The sequence below is a fragment of the Carassius carassius genome, chromosome 20 (assembly GCF_963082965.1).
Source record: "Carassius carassius chromosome 20, fCarCar2.1, whole genome shotgun sequence".
Lineage (NCBI taxonomy): Eukaryota > Metazoa > Chordata > Actinopteri > Cypriniformes > Cyprinidae > Carassius > Carassius carassius.
Window position 1 is genome coordinate 4,014,046 of NC_081774.1, and position 26,042 is coordinate 4,040,087.

The window sequence follows — 26,042 nt, forward strand, 5'->3', positions numbered from 1 at the left end:
ATTGCAAAAAGGACTGACAAGCTGCTTGCCTTATTTTCTAAATTAACCTAATTTTATAGCTCAATGAAAAATATTTTACACGTTTCTGTTGGTAACTCTTTACAATATGGCTTCATTTAGCATAACACTTCTACAGCATTTTTGTTAATTTCGACATTTGCATACATTATTAAAACTTAAAGTTAAGTTGACATTATATTTAGGGAACTAACGTGAACTAACATTAATAATGTATTTTTATTAGCTACCATTAACAAAGAATAAGTGTTGTTAAAAAATACATTGCTTATTATTAGTTTGTTAGCTAATGCATTAATGTTAACACATAAGACAGGTGGCTATAGCAAGTTAATATTTGCATTTCTCTAAAACTGTGCTGTTGTTGGAATGTTCAGAACATGCTGTAATAAGTTCACTTAACATTTTCGATCAAGCACCTTGCTTTTCTAGACGGACCAGATCTGTGCTTCTCAACTGATGGGTCAGATCTCAAAAATAGGTGACTTTTTTTCTGATATCATTATGGTCAGCGGAAACCAAGAACATGAAACCTTTATGATGTATAGAAATCATAAAGGTCAGTTTATGCTGTCATCTTATATCATGTTAATATATTTAAGTCTTGGCAGTTCATAATAATATTGTTACACTTACATTTTTGAACAATAACCAGTTTTGGTGCTGTGTTAGTTGTCACTTGTTATCCAATGCAAAATGTTAAAAATCTTGCCTGAAGTGAAACCAGTTGAGAACCACTGGTCCAGATTTTTCTTTTGCCTTTTCCCCTCATTCATTCTCTGACCTCTGTTCCTCTTCTTCCATTCATATCTACACCTATTTTTTTTATTCACCGTTTTCTTCTATCTACTTCCTGTTTCCCGCTTCTCCTGTTTGTAGGAGCCAGTCTTTTCTTCCACCTACTCTCCTCCTCCTCTCCCATCTACCCCAAAATGCCAATATGTAGAACAACAAGGCCAGGTAAGAGGGAGCGTGTGCATTTTGGAACCATTTCATTTCTAACAGAACTCTACGAAAGGTCTTAATTTACTCATTTGTTTGTTCCATCGTTCAGTCAACAGATAATCTGTATCAGTCTAGAATGTTCTGAACATTAGGTTTTGTCTGAGATAGGAGTTACTTTTTTCTTGTTGATTTAAATCTAGTTTATGATTATTTATATGTGCATGAATTTAAGTATATATGAAAACAAATGGCTGAACTACTCAGACAAAAGTAAAAACAGTAAATGCCTTGTTATATAATCTCTAAGAGAGTCTAAAAGACATAAATCATATCTGTGCTTTAATGCACTAAATAAAAATTGTCTGGTTTGATTTAGTTTATAATAGACTTATTATTGGTGTGCATAATTTATGCTTTGGTTCACTGTGGATGATCGTAGAAAACACATTTCTCTGACAAAAACAGGCAGCACAGCCAAATTTCTGTAGATTTAGTTTGGGCAAATGCATTTATTAAACGAGCGTTGATTGCATTTCCATCTAAATTAGATTTACACATTTATGCCGAGCACTTTGAGTAAGGATTACTGCATTTTTGGCGCTCGCTGTTGTCTGTCAGATTTCAGGACTGTATGAACCGCAGAGAGGATAGTTCTAATATTTTAAAAGCATTTTTGACATGGGCTGTACAATTTGAGTTTGCTGATGACCTGCTCGTGTGAATTATCTGTCCATTATGTCCAAGTCGTTGGTCTTTCCTTCCTGTAAACATGTCGGAATGATCTATAACTATCTTCTCTGTTTCGTCTCATGTAATTAGAAGCTTGAAGAGGGTGAGGGGCAGATGTCAATTGAAGAAAGGAAGCAGATGATCTCGACGCGGGAGGAGGCGTGGCAGAGTACAGGGAAGGGCGTGGCCAATGACTCCAGCCAATACACTGTGGCTGCCAGGATGGTGAAAAAAGGTTAGGATGTGCATGCTTGCATGTCAGAGTTATTATCCTTAAATGTGTAAAAGCTTTTTGTTACATTTTTATTAGTTTAAGAAAAAATAGTTGAGATTAAGATCTATCTTAATCTTCAAAACTAAGGCTTCAAAACTAAAATAAAATCCTGTAAAAATGCTCTCAAAATAGTAACACTAAAAAAAATACATATTGAAGAATTCAAAAAATAATTTAATTGAAACTAACTTAAAATGACAAGATGCCCATTTTGGTGTCTGCATCAAATTAAATTTAAAAAAGTGATTTTTTTATATACATAGAAAGCATATTAAATGCAAGTAAAGATATGGGTGAAATATTGTTCCATCATCATTTAGCATAGCAGATAGTAATGTAAAAATGAAACAACATGCATACTCTGTCCTGTACTTATTAAAAGAAAAGAAAAAGCATCATATGAAATTTTATTATTTTAAATTATTAAAAGCATTCTGCTGACAAATGGATAAAACCAAGTGGTTTGAAGTATAGTGGCAAAGAGAAAGATTTAAAATTACAATTAATTAGTTTTGTGGTTCTGAACTATAATCCTTAAAGAGAGTCTAAGATGATTCTTGTTCTAAATATGCCTGACAAGATTCTTTATTAATAAACTATTGTTACACTGAAGCACATTTTACTGGTTGCCTTCTGTAAATCATGGTACAAATGTAAAATAATCTTTATTTTTTAATAAACCGAATTATAAATATTTGTTAAACTTATGGAATTAGTATGTACATTTCATTTAGTTTTGTTTTTTTTAGCATTACATAGGTAGCATTCTTATTTTCTGTGTCTCTTACCTGACAGGTCTGGCTGCTTCCTCTGCAGTGATCAGCCCTATTCTGTCTCCGGTCTCTGCTAAACTGAAGAGCAGTGTGCCTGCTATCTCGAAACCACAGGAAGGTACATTCGACAAACACACACTTCATGAAAGAAGATATTCTTCTTTGGAAGGGCACAAAGTTTGAGGAAGTTTGTTGTTGCACCATAATAACTGGGGCAAAACCCTGATGTGCTGCAGAAATTGAGGCCAGAGCAGAGATGGAATCTGATAAGAAGCTGGAAAAGCTGGAGACGTTTTTAGGGCGTTTGAACAGTAAAGGTGAGTTGATTGATTAAAAAAATCTCTTCACTTTCTTGTGATACTATGAGCCCACTGTAGAAATCATAATTGCATCATTTGGTGTCAAAATCTTTGAAAAAATAAACCGTTTTCATTTGCTGTCACAGTGACCTGATAATGAAGCTTTTATTTAAACCATCAAGACTTTCTGTGATATGAAACATTTCCACTGCCATCTCTTTCCATTGCGCTGCCATCTCAATCCCTTCCTTCCTCTCAGTATCAGGTTTGCAGGAGACGACTTTGACGGTGACAGAGAAAGCCGTGAAGGAAGTGATGCGACTGGATGATGAGATCTTTTCAAAATTTTACCGCCACATCACAGATATTCCCCGCAGCAGGATGCATCTGGATGAGGACTTTGATGCCATCTTCGGAAAACAAACTCCAACGTATGATTCAAAGTTTCTGTAATATTTGTACAAGCATTTATTTATTTATTTATTTTTTATAAAGCATATTGTAGTTTTTCAGAAATCGTAGAAAAAGCAGTGTTTGGCTCTAAGATTTATTTAAAGCTTGCTTATTGCACTTTCTCTGACTTTTGGCCTCTCTTTGGCTTCTAGCTTGACATCGGCGATGGTGCAGCACAAGCGGGCCGTTCGTCCATCCCGTAATGTCCAGGCCTCCAGGAACCCCTTAAAGATTCTCGCCGCCAGAGAAGACATCCGACAGGAGTACATCGAGGAGAGACTGAACGTCGGTCAGCTAGAAACCAAGAGAATTAAACAGGAGAAAAGTGAGTAGACAGTGCAATTAATGGAAATGTGCTTCAGTTCACTGTTCTCACAACTGAAATAGTTAAAAATTATATACAAATATTAAGATGAAAGAAAAACTTTTTTTCCTTGAAAAACAACTGACAAAAGTTGAAATATTAAAATGGCTAAAACTAAAATTTAAATACAAATAAAATGGTAAAAAAATATTAAAAGAATAAAAAAGAATAAAATGTATCTTAAACTAACATATAATTATTACAAATATTAAGTACCATAATAATAAATAATTCTGATATAAATAATAGTAATAGTACTAATATAAATTTAATAGTAGTATATAAATAATACTAAAATAACCTTGCTTCATACATACAGGTAAGAAAAGGGAAAAAGTGAAAGGGATGTATAACTACTCAAAACATATTTTTTTTATATACAAAAAACGGTGGAAAAAGTGAGAAATAATTTCCAAATATTGCTATTCAGCAAACAGAACATAAAAATGTAATTTCTGTTTTTAACATGATTTCCAGTGAGCAAGAGCTCCAGTTTGTCTGATGCAGCTCTGGCTGGTTTGGCCAGTAAAGAGAGCTACAGCAGCGTGAGTCTGCGCAGTGTCAGCGTCTCAGAGCAGATGACCAATAACAGCGCAGCTCCCTTCAAAAAACTCATGCTCATGCAGGTCAAAGGTCAGTCTGTAATACTCTAACACTGTCTCCAAATCAGGCATGATGTGATAATGTGATCCGTGGATTTGTTTTTCTGTCACATTAAGCTAGAAAGCCTAATTAGTTAAAACATTAAATGGGTTCTGATCAGCTTTCTGTGAAAACAGAATAACTAGCATTAAGCCTGGCATACAGTGTAATACACACCGAAGGCACAAAATATGATATTGTAAAATTGTGATCTTTTACTGCAGCTGGTATGGTATGTGTTTTAGTGGTTGAGTGTGTTAAACTATGTGCATAAATGTTCTCCAGGTCGACGTCATGTCCAGACCAGACTAGTGGAGCCTAGAGTGTCCTCTCTGAACAGCGGTGACTGTTTTCTACTGGTCACGCCGGAGCATTGTTTTGTTTGGATCGGAGAGTTTGCAAATGTCATTGAAAGAGCCAAGGTACCATCTGACGACTTATGCATGCCAGTCTTCATATCATCATATAGCTTTGTACCTCATTGCTATGTTGTTCCATTTGACATCCAGGCATCAGAACTGGCCACTTTTATCCAGTTGAACCATGATCTTGGTTGTCGAGCCGCACTTGTAGAGACGATCGAAGAAGGAGTGAATGCACAAAGCCCTGCAGCTGCTGAGTTCTGGAAGATCCTGGGAGGACCAGCCAACTACCACTGTATGTACCCTCAAATAGATGGCATTTATGTGCTATTATCTCACTTGAAATTAATAATATTTTTCTCTGTGTGTGTGCGTATAATGATCACAGCGGCTGGGTCTCCAGACGAGGATGAGATGTATGAAAATGCCATTGTGGAGACAAACTGTATCTTCCGTCTTGTGGACGATAAACTGCTTCCTGATGATGATTTCTGGGGAAAAGTGCCTCGTAGTACACTTTTGGGCTCTAAAGAGGTGTTATTAGTATGATTTATTATGTAACTAATAATTAAATGTTTTAAACATTCTGTTGTAGTTTTTTGCATATTTTTATTTTTGCATATTTTGCATATCGTGAAATATATCTGTTTTTCTCGGCTCTCTTTTCCACATTAGGTTGTAGTGTTTGACTTCGGTAGTGAAGTGTACGTGTGGCATGGTAAAGAGGTCACACTGTCTCAGAGGAAGGTGGCGTTTCAGCTGGCCAAGCACCTTTGGAACGGGACGTTTGATTATACCAACTGTGACATCAACCCTCTGGACCCTGGAGGACACAACACGCTCATACCGAGGTGCGCACAATACTTAAATTATTTGTTTCACACACTCTAATCATCCACTTAACTTTGAGAACCTCATTGTAAAGTTGTGTGTGTGGCTATCTTTTAGGAAAGGTCAAGGTCGCCCAGACTGGGCCATATTTGGCAGACTGACTGAACATAATGAAACATGTCTTTTTAAAGAGAAGTTCTTGGACTGGAAAGATGCTTCTAGACTGTCACCTAAAAATGTCATCGAGCACCCCTTCCAGCAGAAGGTGGGTCACTGTGTGTGTGTGTGTGTGTGTGTGTCAGTATCTGTATACCCTATCAGTAAAAACATCCTTTCACCTTTTTATTATTAGGGATGTGAATTGGGAGCAATGTACTGGTTCTGATAATGATTTCCCTTCATCATTGTTTGTAATTATGAGCAAGTTATTGAATACCTACACTATTAATAATCCAAAGTCATTTCTGTTCATCAGGGCTACATTTATTTGATCATATTGTGAAATATTATTTCAGTATAAAATAATTGCTTTCTAATCAAATGAATTTTAAAATAAAATTTGTGCCTGTGATGTCACATGATCCTTCATTTTTTTTCAAGATTCTATGGTGAATAGAACATTTAAATAAAGAACAGCACTTTTAAAGGAATTTCAAAAACATTTCTGTGTTTTCGTTCACTTTTGATTAAATGTGTTTTTGTTTTTTATTTTAAGCATTACATTTCTAAAAGTATTAATTTCTTATTCAAAAGATTGAGGTCAGTATAATATTTTTGTATGTCTAAGAAAGAAAATAAACATAGTAACACCATAATATAATCACAATATACAACTATATTCAAAATATTTTTGTTGCGTTTAATTCTGTGCATATTTTAGTGAAAAAGGAAATTCTTGAATCCCATCTGTTCCTTATTTTCTTTATAATTCTTTTTATTTAAGCGCAACTTTTCTTATTCTCTTCTTTTAAACTGCTCTTCTTTCCTTCTCAGGAGTCTCCCGGCGCAGATTCCCGTTCTGAGTGCCGGGCGTACAGCGCCTCTCTGATGCTGCCGGTCCTGCAGTCGCCCATCAGCACAGTTCTGGACGGTCAGAATGTGGGTCGAGGACACGGTCCGGTTGAGAAGGGCTCGGACGACTGCATGCGCTCTCTGGAGATCAGCACGGTTTCTGTTGATGTCTGGCACATCCTGGAGTTCGACTACAGCCGACTGCCCAAGCAGAGCATCGGCCAGTTTCACGAGGGAGACGCTTATGTAGTGAAATGGAAGTACATGGTGAGCGCGGCAGGTTAGTAATGGCACCGGGACAAATGAACTTGCCTGTCCATGTACCATTGTATAGTAAATATGATTAAACACCAGAGAGTTAATACAATTTACACTTAGTTAGAACACGGTTAGGACTGACATTATGCAGTAAGTGGGAAAATAAGTATAGAATCCACCCTCTTTTTATATGCTGGTATAAATCTGTCAGTGCTCTCCTCTAAGAGTGTCATTGGATGTGTGTGTCCATGTCAGTGGGCAGCAGGCAGAAGCTGGATCAGGTGCGCAGTGCAGGTCCCGGCAGAGAGAAGTGCTGCTATTTCTTCTGGCAGGGCAGAAACTCGACGGTCAGTGAGAAAGGAACGTCTGCACTCATGACTGTTGAACTGGATGAAGAGAGAGGAGCACAGGTAGGATGAGATACTGCTCTAAACACACTTGACTGCTTTCTGCTTCTCATTCACTCACTCAATGCTTCTGTGACTCATATTCAGATGCAGGTCCAGCAGGGGAAGGAGCCGCCCTGTTTCCTGCAGTGTTTCAACGGAGGGATGATTGTGCACTCTGGGAAGAGAGAGGAAGAAGAGGAGAACATTCAGAGTAAGAGGAACGCATATTTGCAATGCTCGTTTTCAATCTAAATTTTGGGTTTGTTAGGAGCAGTGATGGGTAGTAACTGATGTATGCATTCTGGATTGTTATTAGATTCCAAAATCCAGATTAAATTACTTGCTTAAATTCTCAATAAGACTACAGTTACGTTAGAAATGGCAATACTGCCTACTATATTTGAAAGATTATCAACGTTTGCCAAAATTTGCTAATTTAACACGAGCTCAGTGTTACACACTGTATCCCACAATGCATTTGAACTTTCATTGCCTTAGGTCACTTGGGACCCAGAAGCATTTTTTTCTCTTTTATTATCATTCATTAAGACGTTTTTACAAATTATTGAAAAAAAAACAGCTATTTTTAATACATAATTTGTGTGTAATGGGCGCATGTGAGAACAGTATAGTAACATATTATTGTTTGAAACATTTAGTCAAGCAGATTTTTCAATTACATGTATTAAATTAGTGTAATGTGCAAAAAGCTGTTTGCCAGTGTATTAATATTTGACTTTGTAATCTGTGTTTCAGGTGACTGGCGTCTGTACTGTGTGCGTGGTGAGGTTCCTGTAGAGGGCCATCTGCTGGAGGTGGCATGTCACTGCAGCAGTCTGCGATCACGCACATCAATGGTCCTTCTGAACATCAACAAAGCCCTCATCTACCTGTGGCATGGCTGCAAAACTCAAACAGACACACGCCATGTCGCTCGAACCGCCACAGAGAAGATTAAAGAACAGTGAGTCATTCAAGGAATTTTTTTTTTATATTATTTTTTTTTTTTTTTTAGTATAGCTCCGTTTCTTTCTGACTGCCTCACTTTGTACTATAATACTGAGTTTTACTCTAGCATTCAAAAGCTTGGGGTCAGAAAGAAAAAAAAAACACTTTGCCAAAAAATTTTATGTTTGAAATCTGTATTTGTGTTTCCTAGACGGCCACTGGAGGCGGGACTTCACAGCAGCTGCAATGTGACCATTCATGAATGTGAGGAAGGTGGCGAGCCAGTGGAATTCTGGGAAGCGTTAGGCAGGAAGGACCGCAAGGCCTACGACTGCATGCTTCAAGGTACAACACACCGGAGGAGAGTGGGACTGCATGATTTTTGAAGTTTTGTTGATATCTCAGACAATAATGCACGCTAATGCATGGGGGCGGGGGGGATCTGCTACTTAATAAAAGAATTGTAAATCATAATTATGACAAACTGAGTCATAATAATGAAATTAACAAATCAATTATAGAAAAAAAAATCATCAAAATAATCTAAACTGATGTTTTTGTTAATTATGACAAACATGACTTGTGAATTTTGACCATTTATTCTCTGAATATTTTGCATAATTTTATCTTTTAATTTCAGTATTTGATGTTTTTAACTTTTTATCTCTCAATTCTGACTGGTAAAGAAATTATGATTTACTAAAGCATGATTTATTTTTTTAAGTGGTGGAAATGGGCTCACATATGTTCACAAGCCATAGAACCAAGAATTCATAAACTCTTATCCGTTAGACTCTGCTTCATCTGACTTTTTTTTTTTTTTTTTTTTTTATTGCAATATTTCTAACTTTTTTCAGACCCTGGCAAGTTCAACTTCACGCCGCGTCTGTTCCAGCTCAGTAGTTCTTCGGGTGAGTTTGTGGCGCAGGAGTTTTTCAACCCGTCCAGAGCCACAGAGCTTGTTTGCTCCCTGCCGTTCCTGCAGGAGGATCTGTACTCTGCCCCTCAGCCAGGTAAAAAGAAATGACACACATGAACTCTTTCTCCCAGGCGGGAAACAATGAGTAAATAATGATGCATGTTTTTCTCCCTGTCTGTCTATTTCTAGCTCTGTTCCTAGTGGATAACTATCATGAAGTTTACCTGTGGCAGGGCTGGTGGCCGCAGGATACTGAGAGTACCGGTTCTGCCCGCATCCGCTGGGACGCAGACAGGAAGTGCGCTATGGAAACAGTGTTGCAGTACTGCAGAGGTGATTGACTGCCTTATTGGCCAATCATCTTTTAGTTCTGTCAGCAAACCGGAAATGTGCATCTGAACCAGCAGCTTGTAATGTTGTATGCTGCTTCACACACAGTTTTAAGTCCACATATGCTGTGAATATAGATAACTGATGCCTCTCTTTGTCTAGCAGAAAAGAACGAGAAGAAGCCTCAGAAGTCATACTTGATCCATGCTGGATTGGAGCCTCTGACCTTCACAAACATGTTCCCCAGCTGGGAGCACAGAGAGGACATTGCTGAAATCACAGAGAGGGTGAGATGCTGAACACGTGTTGCATTTTTGTCAGTGAAAGAAACTTGAAAATCAGAAAGCAAATTTTCGGTTTAGACAAATCAGAAATCAATGACTGAAATGGTGATGTTAAATGAGTGTGTTTAAAGGGATAGTTTACCCAAAAACTTTAAACTCCATCATTTACTCACCTTCAAGTTGTTCCAAACCAAAGAGTTGACAGTCACCATTTACTTCCAAAGGATTGTTTTCTATACTGTGCAAGTCAGTGGCTGCCAAGTTTTGTGCTGCTTTTAGATCTTGGCTAAAACTATAAAATATTCATTATATAAATTTCAAAGGTTTTACTCTGTGTTAAAATGAAGTGTTTATGTGTGTGCAGGAGGCAGAAGTGTGTAACCAGATCATTCTGGTGGAGGATGTTCTGGCTCAACTGTGTCAGAGCACTTATCCTCTAGCAACACTGCAAACCCGTCCCCTTCCCCACGGCGTCGACCCGCTGAGACTCGAGATGTACCTGACCGACGAGGACTTTGAGGTAACACCATACACTTCTATGAGAGAGATCACCTGTGCATCTTGGGATCAGTGTAAAAATTGAAAACTGATGCAAAAGTATTCATATCTATTCACATTTTTATTGTTTATAAGATGGGAAACAATCTATAATTAAAAACAGGTAATAAAGTGACAAACTCAATTTATAATTCAAATCTTATGAGAAATGTAGATTTATGTGGAAAAACTAAATAACCAATAATGCACCACCCCCTCAAAAAAAAATACATTTGATTCTGTTAAGCAAGCTTTTACAACTGTTTATTACATTTCAGTTTTTTTATCTTTTAAATTTAAATTGCCAAATACAAGTGGTTAAGCAGATCTATTAATGGTTTCTTCAAGTATGACATGACTAGATACTAAATGAAATGAAATGTTTTGCCGTTTTAGGCGGGGTTGTAGGGAATTCTGAGTGGGTGAGTATCTCTGATATGGACTGGGGAAGATACAGTATGTTTCTGTGGCACTGTTTTCTGACAGCCTCACTTTGATGCTTCATTTTTCTCCCCGTTTCTCGCACCCTTTGGATTTCTCTTGTCCAGTTGAATCTTTGAGAACTTTAACAAATCACACAAGCACCCATGCATGCAAAGAGCACACACATAGTGTGAACAGATTTCATCCAAGATTTGCAAGATTTTTTTCCAGCAATTACATTTCTGAGAATGGTATACTGAGACCACAGTGTCCAAACTAGGCATGACGATAAACATGTAATAAATTATATCTTTTCCACATAAATGTCACACAGATAGCGATTTGTTCTGATAGAGCGACCAAAGGTCACTCATTTTCAGTGAGATTTGGCCACTTAAGGAGACAGAGACCCCTGGACCAATGCACATTAAACCGCCAACTTAAATCTGTTCATTTATTTTTGTTTTCAGTCCAACAAAACTGCATTTTGTCCACACTTCGTTTTCTTGAAACTTTTTTGTGGTCTTAATTTAGACGATCACAGTCAATGTGCATGTAAATTCAACAATCGTTGGCAAACCAGTGGTCCTGCCCCAAATTCAGACCATTGGTTGAATAGATTGTTCAATCCCTGATTGGCTTGCTTTAAGTTGTCTCTGCACATTGTAATAGGATTTTTAACACAACGTGCTTCCTTTCCAATCCAGATTCCTGAACAAGCATCGAGGTCATGTGGAGTAGCCCCGCCCACAGTCAGTTCTGATTGGTCCAAAGTCTCTCTCCTGTTATCTGTACAGTATATGTTAATCTTTTGCTATTTCACTGCGGTTTAAACCCAGTGTGCCTAGCTTAGACACAGTGTTACTGTAACCCTTCTCTCCTCACTTTTCTGCAAATTTAAGATATACACTTAAATTGCGAATATACACTTCCATTCAAAAGATTGGGTTCAGTAGGATTTATTTTATTTGTTTATTATTTTTAAGAAATTAATGCTTTAATTCAGCAAGGATCTATTAAATTGACCAAAAGTGAAAAGCAAAGACAGTAACAAAATATTTCCATTTCAAATAAATATATATATTTTTTAAACCTTTCTATTCGTCACTGAAGACTGGAGTAATGATGCTGAAAATTCAGCTTTGTATCACAGGAATGAATTACCTATTAAAATATGTAACACAGAAAACATATTTTCAATTTTAATATCTCACAATATTACTGTTTTTTGTGTTTTTGATCAAATACACCCTTGGTGAGCATAACATGTTTTAAAAACATAAAAAAAATCTTACCAACCCCAACATTTTGAACCTAAGTGTATGTGTGTATTTATGTGCCTGTGTTTCTCTCTTTTCCCTCATTACAATATTCTCTGTGTTCTCAGCGAGTGTTAGACATGAAGAGAGAAGAGTTTGACACTCTGCCTGGGTGGAAGCAAGTGAACCTAAAAAAAGCCAAAGGACTCTTTTAGAAACCTGACTAAAGTCATCCACGGTGACAGATTTAGCACTGTCCAATTCCTTAATGGTTCTGCGCTCACCTCAGTATTTAGACCTCTTTCGGTGACGAGTGGTGGTTGTGCACTGAGAACAGTGTGAACGGTCATGTCAAAGGTCACTTTAGGATCTACAGATTCACCTGCTGTGGCGTCTGCTTTTGATGTATTTCTGAAGTCTGTGGAGGTGATGTCTGGTAGGTCTGTGTATGACGATTTGTGGTCTGTATGTGAGTATGTTCATGTAACATGTAAAACAAGTTCATGAAATGAATCGACTCACCTTCCCATTCGGTACGATCTGCGATGGGTTTTTATTGTAATGTGTGTTTATGTTTGAGAAGTCTGCTGAATAATTGGAAATTGTATAAACTTTGTAGCAAAAGATGAAAATCCTGTGTGATCGCTCTAAATGTTGTCATGTGTCTTAGAATGTTCATTTTTGATTCGAGAGGAGTTTACATGTTCTTTGTGTGTGGTATTCTCGTGTGAATGGCTGTTGTGATGGTGCCAGTCTCTTTTTCTTCAGGTGTGAGGGACATCATGTTGGTTTGTATTTGGACAGCATGGAATAATGGAAGAGAGAAAGAAAAGATATTAATTTAAATGTACAGTATAGTGCCTTGCTTCTGTGTACAGTTTCTATACCAAACACACACTAGTCTGCATTTCAGAGACTCTCTTTGTGATAAAAGAAATAGTGAATAAAGAAAGCATATTAAAAATCATTTTTTGTCTAAGTTTTGTATAACTTCTTACTGATTCATGAAACACAAAACTGACTACACAGTGATGCTACAGGTAAATGATTCTGAAATGTAATCATTTCAAATAAATGAAGGCTTTGTGAGCAGAATCTTATTGTTTAAAAATGTTGACTGTTAGTCTATGTATAACACTCACCACATCTAGTTTTTTGGGGTAGGATTAAAACGTCTGGTCCAAAAATATTTTTTTTGTTTTTTTTTTAACCAGATTTATTTGCATTGGTCAATGGAAACCTCTGTGAACACACTTGACTTGACCAAAAAATCAAGGGGGACGACTTTTTGTTAAAAAGTTTATTTATAAATACTGGTCACAACTATTGGCTTATTTTTGTATAAATATTTCATATAGCCTCTTAATTGTGAGGTGACAAAACTACATGCATTACAATAAATAAAAAAAGAAGAGTAGATTGCTTTATCAGTTTTAGATAGATTGTATAGTCATGTCATCTGACTTAAAAGCAAACAAACACACAATCGTTTTACATCTAAAACCAGGACTTTTTTCTTGTAGATTAATCTTTATTTGAATTCAGTGTATGTCTTGCCAGTCAAGCAGAAAACATGGACAAGAGTCTTTGCTCAGAGTTCAAGCAAAAATAATTCCTTCTGGTAATTGAATTCATATTCATTCATTTATTAATTCTTGGTTAATTTAATTTATTCACAAAAAAAAAAAATATATATATATATATATATATATATATATATATATATAACCTCAGATGCTCCTCAAAGATGTTGGTATTCTCGTTCTATTTAGTAATTCTGCTAATATACCCATCCTTTTTTTTATTTACACACAACACTGCTGTCTGTGTATTTATTCCCAGAAAAACCCTGAGTTTGGTGTGAATGTGGATGCACTGCCTGTCTGTCTTTTTTGGGGTAAGCAAAATAACCTTGTTTTCTGTTTGGAATAAGATTACTTTTCTTATCCCACTGACAGATTATTTTGCTTGTTTCAAGCAAAAACTCACTTAATTTTGACTTTTCTGAAAAGCAATTTTATTTTATTTTTGCTTTATTTTTTTTAGCTATGCTGTAGAATTTTCTGAACTCATTTTCATATAGATCTATATGTGACTGAAAAAATATTTTGTCATTTAGTTCAATAATGTTTTCTTTAAAAAAATAAAAACTGTTTACGAACAGTAGCTTGAAAATACATACCTATTAATTCATAAACATTGCAGTCAAACTATATCACAGACTGAACAAAATGTGGCAAACACACCGGATGGATGGATGGATGGATGGGTGGAAGGAAGGAAGGAACTTGGCCCATTTGTTCCTTTTGCTTTCCTTTCTGAGAATCTATTGAACCAGAGTTTGAAGGAGAGCTGTCTCTTACATCTCATCTTTGAGATGTGTCTCCTTAAACTGTAAGTTTTCTTTATCTTTAAAAATCAGTTTCAAAATCATTCTGGTGATGCATTGACTTCTAATGAGGCGAACGGCTATCTGTTTCTTTCCAGATGTCTGTTTTGTAAGTTTGATGAGCGAGTATGAAAAGGACGGACTGATACAGCAGCAGCAAGCACACGTACCGCCTGATATCCACTGTGATTACGACCACGTTCCACTCATTTGTATCAACTGTACTGGCACCAAAGTCATGAAAATACACAAAACTCCATACAAATCTTTTAGACCAGAGTTGTCAGAGCTGAACTGGGGCTAATATTTTGGCCCAAATCAAATCCAGCCCATCCACCATTCACCCTTTAATGTTTTTGCTGGAGTTAGGGCCTTGAAATAAATTATTAATGAAGGACAGAACTGATAAACATCCTTGAATGCACTGCAGAAACAGTTAAATTGTCTTCATTTGCACACCCTCATTTTGTCCAAAGTTGTATGACTTTCTCTCTTCTGCGCGCGCGCGCGCGTGTGTGTGTGTGTGTGTAGGCTGCGTCATGAGGATTCTATTCTCAACCCAACAAGCTTTATTAGTAGTTTTGATTGATACGTTTTCTCATGTTAATGCTAGTAAGTTGGCTTATTTTTATTGTATTTTTCTTTTCTTTGTTAGCTTGGTTAGTTTCTCCCAAATAGTTAGTGTTTTTGTTTGTTGGCCTTGCCCCCTCTTGAAGTGTTGACATCCTCCCATACTTGTAAAATAAAGGAACTTTTGTTTTTGATATTGAGTTGATTGTTGGCCTTTGTTAATTGGGAATTGAATCTTGCTGCCTTCACACATCACCTTTTTATTCTGTTACTTGTTCCTCTAACCCTAGAATAACTGGGAACATAACACTGGTTTCTGCCAGGGTAATTTTTTTTCCTTTTCTCAATTCCTGTCACCAATAGAGTTTTGGTTCCCTGTCACTGTGTCACCATGGCTTGCTTAGTTGCACTGATAATATTAGAACTGAACTGCTGGATCAGATTACTGACATCACTGAATCAATGATCAACTGACTTTAACTGAAAAATCTAGAGTTTATTATTGTCCTTGTCCATTATCCGCACACTATTTTCTTGTTTACTACTGTAAAGCTGCTTTGACACAATCTGTATTGTATAAAGTGCTGTTTTAAAACATCTTGCTTTGACTATACTGGAAGCTCCACCACTCTCTTTATCTGAAACACCTGACCAACAACTGAGGGGTTTTAAATATGTGGGTTGTAATGGTTAAAATTCATTTGTGTGCAATAGAAAATATTCATCAAAAGAGCAAAAAAATTTGCAATGCATAGCCTGATCCAAATTTATTGTAGTAGACACAAGACACACCGTAATGCTAAATTACATCTAGCTATATATATATATATATATATATATAGGAAAAGCTGCAAGAACAGTGGCTTGACTTGAGTTCAAAAAATGAGGACCGTCTAATACAAAAAGAAACAGAACAAAGAGAGCTATTCAATATACAATTTTTAAACGTTGCACTTCAAGATTGTCTGCATTAGTAAAGCTGTCCTGAAGAGAAGTGACAGCTGCACATTGACCTGTACTGGTGTCTGACAAAACCACTACACTATCCAGTTTCCTTCATGACTGCAAACTTGGTCAGTAACCGCTACACCACCACTACATCCATTACACTCATTCATTCACTACCACACACTCACACACATTCACTTTCACACATTCCGCGTGTTTATTGTTTGCATGGTTTAATGGTTATTTTTGCTTTTTAAGATTAAGGTTTGATAAGATTATCATTTTATTGTTTTAAGATTGTTTTATTTGTTTGCCTTTAAATATGAAATTAACGATGTTTAATGTTTTTTTTTCTCTATCTCTTTTTATATGTTCAATTTATGAATTATTATGTACACAAATCTGCCTGTGTTGGAAACTTGAAATTAGTGTGACGCAATTTCAGCATGGATAAAACTTGAATTGATCAAGTTAACCCTGTTGAACTGTGGTGTGTTATCGCTTTTAGTTTTTTTTTTTTCTTCTCATGGACATTGTGGAATAAATCTCCTATTGTGAATAGTTTCTTTTGATTTGTCTTATTGACTTAATATTTCTAACAGGTGGTTTCTTCATTTTGTTGTCCTTGGTTAATTTAAATTGTCAGGATGGTGCAGAAAATTCTTCAATCAAGCTTAAATATGCAAGGACATGGACAAATGAATTGACATATGACTGGCTCCAGAGCAAGATGTCAAAGCATACTTGTACATCGCTGCACCATAGGCTCCACCCTCTGGTATTTGGTTGCTTAAAGCTGTGGTCACGCTAGACATTTTTTAAAAAAGATACTTCTACATGTACTGTAATACAGCCATGATGGAAAATAAGTAATGTTCACTTTACTGCAATGCTTTGATCGGATTTAAAGTTTTTTCTTTTAATTCATCTAAGAGGCCACACAGATCTTCTGTTGCTCACATGTCTTCATGTTATACGAGTGTCCAGGGCAAAGTTGACCAAATTTGAATTTTGGAATGCAGCAAAATTGACATGATTATGTTTCCTGTGTCTTCTGATTTCAAATTCGTAAGAATGGAGGTTTGTGTAACAAATAGTAGTGAGACAAGCTCTTAAATGCTGACACGCCAGATGCAAGTCACATAAAAAAAAATTATTATACCATGTACAGTATAATCACTGATGCTGTCTAAACTGGTTAGGCCCTACAGTACACAGATGCCTGATCAGTTACATGAACTTCAGTCCAGTAATGCCCCGTTTCCACCGCAGGAACTTTACCCAGGAACTAGGGACTTTGGGCTGGTACTCTGTGTGTTTCCACCGCAGGAACCAGGAACTAAATAAAGTTCCGGGTAAAAAAATGCCCCTCAGAAAGTCCCTGCTGGCGAGGTGGTACTTTTTCAAAGTTCCTGAACTTTCGGGGGCGGAACTTGGCCGCTAAACATCCTGATTGGTTGAGCAGCATTGGTTGAGTTCAACCACCATTTATTCGGATCAACATTTTCAAAATATTACTGTTATTGTGTCATGAAATGTAATTTTAAAAGTATTTCAGGCGAGAATGTAGTTGTTTAAAACTCAAATCTGTGGTTTATTTATAAAGACAGCGCCTATTAAAAATGTGTTTCGCCGATCTCAGAGACGGTGAGCTCCACGCGATCAGCGGGAGCTCAGTGATCATCTATCCTCCGAGAAGCAGCCTCACCTCGGCTAGACCTTCTGATATGTGACACTGGCTCTGATGTCTCTTTAGTGGTTAAACATAAAATATAATTCAGCTGCGGGGTAAATCTAACAGGTTTTCTTTGGTCTATTCAATTTATCTGTTAAAATGAAAATAAAAAAAGGCTAATCTATATAATATTTCGTTTCATTGTAATGGCTGTATATCCCTGAACTAAGTACATTTATGCAGCTGTTATTATGTTTAAATGAAAACGAATGGAGGCAGTGGTATGTGATATCCTATTTCGTTTTATTGTAAATATACTGAGAGGAAAATTGCAGTAGCCAAAGCGAGTTGAGTTCACGCAGCATTGATTGAGTTCAACCACCATTTATTCTGATCATGTTCAAAATATTACTGTTTTATTGTGTCATGATATGTAATTTTAAAAGTATTTCAGGTGAGAATGTAGTTGTTTAAAACTCAATTCTGTGGTTTATTTATAAAGACAGCGCCTATTTAAAAATGTGTTTCACCGATCTCAGAGACGGTGAGCTCCAGGCGATCAGCGGGAGCTCAGTGATCATCTATCCTCCGAGAAGCAGCCTCTCCTCGGCTAGACCTTCTGATATGTGCCGCTGGCTCTGATGTCTCTTTAGTGGTTAAACATAAAATTAGTTTGGGGTAAATCTAACAGGTTATCTTTGGTCTGTATTCAATTTATCTATATGTTAAAATGAAAATAAAAAAGGCAAATCTATATAATATTTCGTTTCATTGTAATGACTGTATATATACACATATCCCTGAACTAAGTACATTTCTGCAGCTGTTATTATGCTTAAATGAAAACGAAAGGAGGCAGTGGTATTTGATATCCTATTTCGTTTTATTGTAAATATACAGAGAGGAAAATAGTAGCCATGGTCAGCTGACTGAAGTTATCAAGTATATGCTGCTGTTTGCAGATTTACTGGATTTGCGTCGTCACAGACATCACATTCCCGAGTCGAATGCACAAAGTCCGCACTAACGAGAATGCACGTCCAAAATCAGCGCACTTTGTATTGAGAAACGCGCAGACCTACGTCACCAGTCTATTTGCCTAATCTTCCCGGTACTTTACACCGCGATGGAAACGCAGAAAGCAACAGGTCTGGGGGGAAAAAGGTTCCTGGCAAAAAAAGTTCCTGGTACAAATGTTCCGGGTAATTTCGGTGGAAACGCGGCATAATATTAACTTCATTTAGTGCAACGTGGCTTTGTACAGTAAATTTTTTATTTCATATAGATTACTTTTTTTTTTTTTTTTTTGAGGGATGGGGGTGAATGGGCATATGACATGACCCTGCTACCCTTCGAGATACTTTCCAGGAAGTGGTTTTCAGTTGGCTGCAAAGGTGGTGAGAAATCTTTAGCAGAAATCTATAGAAACTACATGCATGAGATTTTGCACTTGTCTGCCTCACAGTACCCCCGCTCTCTACATGCAGAGTATGCAGTTTGCATAGGGCACCAGCTCCCGCGGGGGCACCATCCAAGTTGCTCAAAAACATGCCATTCCCCATATGTGCTGCAACCGCTCACACCCATAGCTCGCACCTCATGTTTGCGGCTGAATGCAAATGATCATAATTGATGGATGGATATCTATGCATTTGAAAAGACATCAACAACCAAGTGCAGAGAAAAGAAAACAAAAGTAATAATAATAATAATAAAAAAACTGGCATGAAGTTGGCTTGACGTTGGAGGTTCAATATTCGCAAATTTAGGGACCGTCTCTAAAGTTACATGCGATATTGTTATATGCTTTTCTAACGTCAATAGCATTTGAGAATGACTTAACAGTCATAAAACAACTGTAAACTGTTAACTATAATGCACACATTTTAATTTTTTTTTTATATTTCTAAAAATAAACTGTAAATCATATGAAAATTATCCTACTTCTTCCTCAACCGTGTGGGCTCAAATGCAAATCTAAAGCTCAATAGCATTTTAGGAGAATGACTTAATAAAAACTAATGTAAAGTGTTAATTTGGGTGTCACTGTCAACTACAATACACACCTTTTTAAATATTTATTAAAATAAATTGTAAATCATTTGTAAAATGAAAGGTGAAAATGAAGCCTGTGCATCTGCTTCAGGCACATTCATAATCCTCTGAAACTTTTTTGGTTGTTGACGTTAATAATGTGTTTTAAAGTCAGAAATAATTTCACCACCACTAACGCGTCTAATATTCTCTCTGCGTTTCCATGTTCCATTGAGAAAATTAGCCATGGTTTTAACAATAACTCCAAAAATCTTTGTTCTTGTAGCCATGGTAACTGCAAATTAACCATGGGTTCGTTTCTTCAATTAATAATTTACAGAGTATTAAGATCATTTATTTATGTATTTTTTGGTTACAAAAACAGACCTAAGCCATCAATAGCCTTTTAAAAGACTTAAAGTGCATTCTACAAAAAAACAATGAGGCAATAATGATTAGGTAATAATACTGTTAAAATACATAATGCAGGCTAAATCAAAATAAACAATTTATGTAAATTACATGTTATTACAAATACCTACAATAGGGAGCCAAAGGGTAATTGATGCTGTTACACTTACAGGACAATCAAATCCTTCTTTAAGCTATTGGCCAAACATTTAATTCAAATATTCACAAATAATCACAAATATTCACAATCTTTCATTTTTGGCCACCTTTTTGCTATAGATGACAGAGCCCCTATCTTTCTTCTAAACATGTGGATATCACAACCCTTAAAGAAATAAACCATGTTTTTATCATAGTGAATCTGTTTAATTTTCTTTTAAATAAAGTCATAGCCATAGGTAACTGTCGAGAGCTACAACTGTAATTTGTTAAATTATTTATTTACTTTTGTATTTAATTAAAGTTCTATTTTATATATATATATATATATATATATATATATATATATATATATATATATATATATATATATATATATATATATATATATATATATATATATTTCAGGAAGGGGGGCACATTTTTCACATATTTCAGGGCGGCCCTGAAGCTTCATGTACAATATTTTTACAATAAAAATACATTGCTGCTTTACAAAAAAACAGAATTTACATATAGAAATATCTGTAACACACCATGAATCAACTACAATGTGAGCACATTACACATGGTAAATATTCTGCTTTACATTGCCCTTCCTGAACACATGCTTTAAGTTTTATTCTTTATTTATTCTTTCTTATTCTTTCTTTATTCATTCATTCATTTTTATTCTGATTGTGGATGTGCAGATTCATAATCAGCTGGCGGGATACTGACCACAGCATAAACAGTGTTTTCGGCTTCAGTTTTGGGGGGGTTTGCTTGCTGCTGAATGGAACAGTAGATAGTGACTGGTGCATCTGACTTGCTCTTATCTGAAAGTGATGAACTCTAAAATAAAGAAGAACAAGACCAGTTGAAGGTCATTTAAAAAAAATCAATCCCAATTAATAATTTAAACAGGTTGCACATGGGCAGGTTTTTCCCAAACAATAAGCAACAAATATAATAACTTTATCATTTGAATGTCATTCACTTCACTTCATTGTCTTCACTTTTATTCCAAATGAAGACATGTAATTCAAATTAAGCATCAGTTTATTTTAAATGTATTGTAGCCGAGTGAGTCATTTACTCTTCACCTGTTTCACAGGTTGAGTGTGGATGGTAGCATCAGTTCGTCCTGGATCTCCTACAGTATCATACACTGTCTGGGAATTCTCTGATTTCCCCAACATCTCCAGTGACTTCCGTGGTTTGATGTTCTCCTGCGGACACAATCCAATCAAAATGTCAGACCGCTGATTTGGCTGAAATGAGTGTTGGGTGCTCATTCACAATTACCAGTGGTAACAAAGCAAATAAAAGTGATCACCAGTGCCCATGTGACAGTAAATAATCGAGAAGAAATAACAATGAATTGATAAATGAATGCAGAAGCTTTTAGACTCTCAGGAAAAATATGTACAAAGCTGTCACTGGGGTGGTGGTACCCTTATTTACCCTTAAAGGATGCAGGAACTTAAAGGGATACTCCACCGTGTTTTCATATTAAACTATGTTTTTCCAATACCTAAGACGAGTTGATACATACTCTCGTCTTGTAAGCACTTCGTCTTGGCGCAGTAATATCTTCACTAGAGGGAGCGGGGGCCGGTGAGAGGATTTTTCATGAGTGAAGATATTACTGCGCCAAGACGAAGTGCTTACAAGCACTTGCCATGGTATTCCGCCACACAATATAGTTATCCATTTTACACGCTTAGAAAAGCGCAACGTTTTGTTTTGTGTTACCGTCATAGGTCGAGTTACACTACGCGAGTAACTGTATTTAAATAGGGAAAACGTGGAAGTGTTTGGTAGCTTCTCTGCTTGGCCCATATTGAATGAATGGGCTAAGCTAAGTGCTTTCGAAGTGTCACCGCGCGCCAAAGCGATTGAGTACACGCACTGAGACGAGAGAGGTATGTATCAACTCGTCTTAGTTAAGGGAAAAACATAGTTTAATATGAAAACACGGTGGAGTATCCCTTTAAAGGTATATCAAAAGTATATATTAGTACCTAAATCATAAATATGAGTCACTTTTGAAAGCGTACACCCCAGTGACAGCTTTTATTTTTTTTCTAGGGGTGTAGGATTGTATTACCAAAAACTGAGAAAAAAAAAAAAACTTTGCATAATTGTTTTAAAGGAGACCAGGTAGTGTGATGTCATTCAATAAGTGTCTGTGGTTCATGAAAAATATTATCATAAAAAACTTACGTCCACTTCTGCATAGATTGTCTGTTCAACCTCCAGGGCACCTTTAATGTTTAAAACAGAACATCAGTTTTCAGGGTATAGGCATGAAACACATATTATTATAACTTTTTGCTCTAAAAAACTTTTAATGGTTAATGTACTTCTGATGGAATCTTGGCAAACATGTTGGTCATAAGGTTTTAAAAGCAGAAGTGTCAAACGAATAGGAAGTTGGTCCTGTGATTTAGAAAAACATTGTGTTAATTCTATAACTATTGTGCATGTAGTTTTTATGATATCATTACATGGAATGATTTTATTTCTAAAAATTTATTACGCTGTGCCACACCACACGGCCATTTAAAATCAAACAGTGAGAGCAAAAATGTGATTACAATGGAGAGAAAACTGTAACAAACAAACTGAAAAATCCCTGTTTACATTTAAAAACTGAGCTTGTCTGTCTGTAAAAATAAAAACTATGGGGAAGTTCCAGTATTTACTGCAGTCAAAAGCTCTTGGAAAAACCTCTTCAGAATTACAGTACATTACTTAAGAATGACACACTTTGAGTTTAAAAGCACAGAACTAAGACACTAATATTTGATCTATACATTTGTGAGAGATTTGATGCATGTCCTTTCATTTCAGATAAAGAAATAGCCTACTCTTGGTTGGTCCACTAACAATCAATGTGAAATATTGCTTTTCAAATTAATCAGTAGCAGGATTGAAGCATTGTAGTAAAGTGTTATTGAAATGATTTATGATGTTTCATAAGACAACTGCAGGACTAGATGCTCTGTACCTTTTTTCCTTTTGTAAATACATAAGCTGATCACTGCCGCCAATGAGAATAGAAAAATAATAGCAACGACCCACAGTGGAAACACAGATGATGCTTGTTTTCCTGTTTATAGACATGAAAGATAAGAGTAAAAAATCTCTACTTTTCACAGAAATAGGTTTACATGAACATGAATTTTCAGTCCAGTTTTGGGGATTTAAAATGAGGAGTTGAACATCATATAATATTTAAGATTAAGTTGCTTTCTCTCATTGATGTTCTGTTTCCTCATCTGTGAGTGTATTTACAGCTCAGAGCGGATACAGTATGTACCTTCATTAACAGTGCAGTGTTCATTAACATTCACTCTGTCAGTCTTCCAGCTCACTGGGTTGCTGTAGTTACACATGATGGAGTCACCACTGCAGCTCAGTCTTAGGGTGTAGTGATCAGATGATGTCACTTCCTCTGGAGAACAGCTGCTTCTATTATAGATGAAGCTGACGGTAATGTTACTTCCATTACATGTAAAATTACAAGATTCATGACTGGACCATTTTGAGTTTACAGTCAGGACAGGAGCTTCCACTGCATCTGAAACACACATGTATTAAAATGTTTCAGGTCACATACTTATATTTACACATTTATCCAAAGCAATTTACATTGCATTCAGGATAACAATTTCCCTGGGATTCAAACCCCCCAACTATAAAGGTAAATCAGTAGCAAAACTCGAGAGGTTGAAGATCTGATTGTGAGAACTTGTCATATTAATATTTGTATTTGTAAGTTAAAATTTACACACAGCTCTGATGTGAAAAGCTGAATCTTTCAATTTGCACACACAGACAATGATCAAAACACTCGTGTTTTGAATTGGAAGTTGTAGATAAATAGTCACAAATGTGTAGAATGACATTCACACAAAGAAAATGACATACATTTTTACGACATATTTACTTTTGCACTTTACTTCAGTTTCGCTGCACAACGTCAAGTCGGCACTTACAACCTCTCAGATCTGGAAGTACAAGTTCAAATCCTAGCGCTCTGACTTTTGCTACTCTTTTTGCGGTATTCTGTTGCAGAACTCACTTGTGCACTTGTATATGCAGATGTGAGAGAGCAGAGCTGGGGGCGGGGCTTTGGTGCGAATGAAGACATTTTATTGGTCGATGCCCGACCAATGAACAACGCCAATTGTTTTCACTGAATATCCTTAGCTTTGACAGGATTTTAAGACACTGCATTCATTTTGCCATTCAGGTATTATCTAGTAGACAAATAATGCAACATATTTTATATGTATATCCCACTGCATATTGCAGAGTAAACTCGCTTTGATCTCACCGCCACGCGGTCATGTGGTTCATGGAGCTATCAATAGTACTAAACTACACATTTTGTCAATATGCTTGAAATGTACTAATAGGAACAAACTGCAGTTTCATTATATTTGCAGCGATTTCCGGTAATTTGTAACACTTAAAGTGCATTGCTTATGCATGGTTAACTACGTTGAATAATGACTGCCTTAAAATAGCATTTTATACTGGAAAATGGAACAGCATTATGTTCTCATACTCCTCCTTGGCAGTTAAATGTGACTAAACAATTAAGTGTAACTTTTAACCAATAAAATAACTGTACTACATGTTAACTCAGTCCTGTTTAGTTAATTTGAAGAGATCATGGTACTAAATAATATGCGCAATAATTATGATCCATGAATGACCATTTGAAATATAACATTTTCTAATATGGTTATTATTTATACTACAATAACTGCAGTATTTAGGTTTAAATTCCTGTGCAAAGAGGCACGCTTTAAATTAGAGGCATTTGGTGGCCAGAAAGATTATATATATATGCAATTCCATTGCTTAAACACTAGATGGCCTTGTTGATGTTTAATAAATACATGTATTTAGCTCTACTAGTTGCTCAAAACAGTATTTCTGGTCATAAGTGCTTATTTTTTAGGTTTTGCTGTTTAATGTACATTTAGACATTATTAAACACTCGATTTTTATTAAAATAATAATAATAATAATAATGTTGCATTTAAAAAGGTTCATTACTGACAAGCAAATTGGGAATTTAACCCAAAGAAGAAGTTAAAATTATTTTTACAAAACATAAAAATAATAAAAACAGCATTATATTGCAACTCTGGTAGAGTGATATGCAGTGGGATATACATATAAAATATGTTGCATTATTTGTCTACTAGATAATACCTGAATGGCAAAATGAATGCAGTGTCTTAAAATCCTGTCAAAGCTAAGGATATTCAGTGAAACAATTGGCATTGTTGATTGGTCGGGCATCGACCAATAAAATGTCTTCATTCGCACCAAAGCCCCGCCCCCAGCTCTGCTCTCTCACATCTGCATATACAAGTGCACAAGTGAGTTTTGCAACAGAATACCGCAAAAAGAGTAGCAAAAGTCAGAGCGCTAGGATTTGAACTTGTACTTCCAGATCTGAGAGGTTGTAAGTGCCGACTTGACGTTGTGCAGCGAAACTGAAGTAAAGTGCAAAAGTAAATATGTCGTAAACATGTGTGTATGTCATTTTCTTTGTGTGAATGTCATTCTACACATTTGTGACTATTAATCTACAACTTCCAATTCAAAACACGAGTGTTTTGATCATTGTCTGTGTGTGCAAATTGAAAGATTCAGCTTTTCACATCAGAGCTGTGTGTAAATTTTAACTTACAAATACAAATATTAATATGACAAGTTCTCACATTCAGATCTTCAACCTCTCGAGTTTAGCTACTGATTTACCTCCATACCAACCTTGTGCTTGCTAATGCAATGCTC

The 26,042-nt window shown here is 36.1% G+C and overlaps 2 protein-coding genes across 9 annotated transcripts in view; one reads left to right on the forward strand and one right to left on the reverse strand.

Annotated features, from left to right (window-relative positions):
* The window catches only part of svilb (supervillin b), a 49,764-nt gene extending 36,749 nt beyond the window's left edge, over positions 1 to 13,015 (forward strand). For 6 of the 7 annotated variants that reach the window (XM_059501234.1, XM_059501228.1, XM_059501229.1 and 3 more), the window contains 22 exons: positions 898 to 978; positions 1,783 to 1,927; positions 2,762 to 2,857; positions 2,976 to 3,056; positions 3,298 to 3,469; positions 3,644 to 3,816; positions 4,333 to 4,488; positions 4,783 to 4,919; positions 5,007 to 5,154; positions 5,248 to 5,393; positions 5,535 to 5,710; positions 5,808 to 5,955; positions 6,684 to 6,981; positions 7,215 to 7,369; positions 7,454 to 7,559; positions 8,105 to 8,312; positions 8,508 to 8,641; positions 9,154 to 9,309; positions 9,405 to 9,548; positions 9,711 to 9,832; positions 10,194 to 10,349; positions 12,177 to 13,015. In XM_059501234.1, the coding sequence (XP_059357217.1) occupies positions 898 to 978; positions 1,783 to 1,927; positions 2,762 to 2,857; positions 2,976 to 3,056; positions 3,298 to 3,469; positions 3,644 to 3,816; positions 4,333 to 4,488; positions 4,783 to 4,919; positions 5,007 to 5,154; positions 5,248 to 5,393; positions 5,535 to 5,710; positions 5,808 to 5,955; positions 6,684 to 6,981; positions 7,215 to 7,369; positions 7,454 to 7,559; positions 8,105 to 8,312; positions 8,508 to 8,641; positions 9,154 to 9,309; positions 9,405 to 9,548; positions 9,711 to 9,832; positions 10,194 to 10,349; positions 12,177 to 12,263 (3,225 nt within the window). In that variant the 3' untranslated portion in view covers positions 12,264 to 13,015. Of the gene's footprint in view, positions 1 to 897; positions 979 to 1,782; positions 1,928 to 2,761; positions 2,858 to 2,975; positions 3,057 to 3,297; positions 3,470 to 3,643; positions 3,817 to 4,332; positions 4,489 to 4,782; positions 4,920 to 5,006; positions 5,155 to 5,247; positions 5,394 to 5,534; positions 5,711 to 5,807; positions 5,956 to 6,683; positions 6,982 to 7,214; positions 7,370 to 7,453; positions 7,560 to 8,104; positions 8,313 to 8,507; positions 8,642 to 9,153; positions 9,310 to 9,404; positions 9,549 to 9,710; positions 9,833 to 10,193; positions 10,350 to 10,762; positions 10,789 to 12,176 lie in introns of all 7 variants that reach the window. The other variant, XM_059501230.1, reaches the window with a different exon arrangement.
* A 7,873-nt stretch (positions 13,016 to 20,888) lies between these two features.
* Positions 20,889 to 26,042, reverse strand: part of LOC132096091 (natural killer cell receptor 2B4-like) — an 89,932-nt gene continuing 84,778 nt past the window's right edge. For both annotated transcript variants that reach the window (XM_059501238.1, XM_059501237.1), the window contains exons 3-7: positions 23,542 to 23,802; positions 23,230 to 23,331; positions 22,443 to 22,483; positions 21,320 to 21,445; positions 20,889 to 21,068 (exon numbers count right to left, since the gene is read on the reverse strand). In XM_059501238.1, the coding sequence (XP_059357221.1) occupies positions 20,904 to 21,068; positions 21,320 to 21,445; positions 22,443 to 22,483; positions 23,230 to 23,331; positions 23,542 to 23,802 (695 nt within the window). In that variant the 3' untranslated portion in view covers positions 20,889 to 20,903. The remainder of the gene's footprint in view (positions 21,069 to 21,319; positions 21,446 to 22,442; positions 22,484 to 23,229; positions 23,332 to 23,541; positions 23,803 to 26,042) is intronic.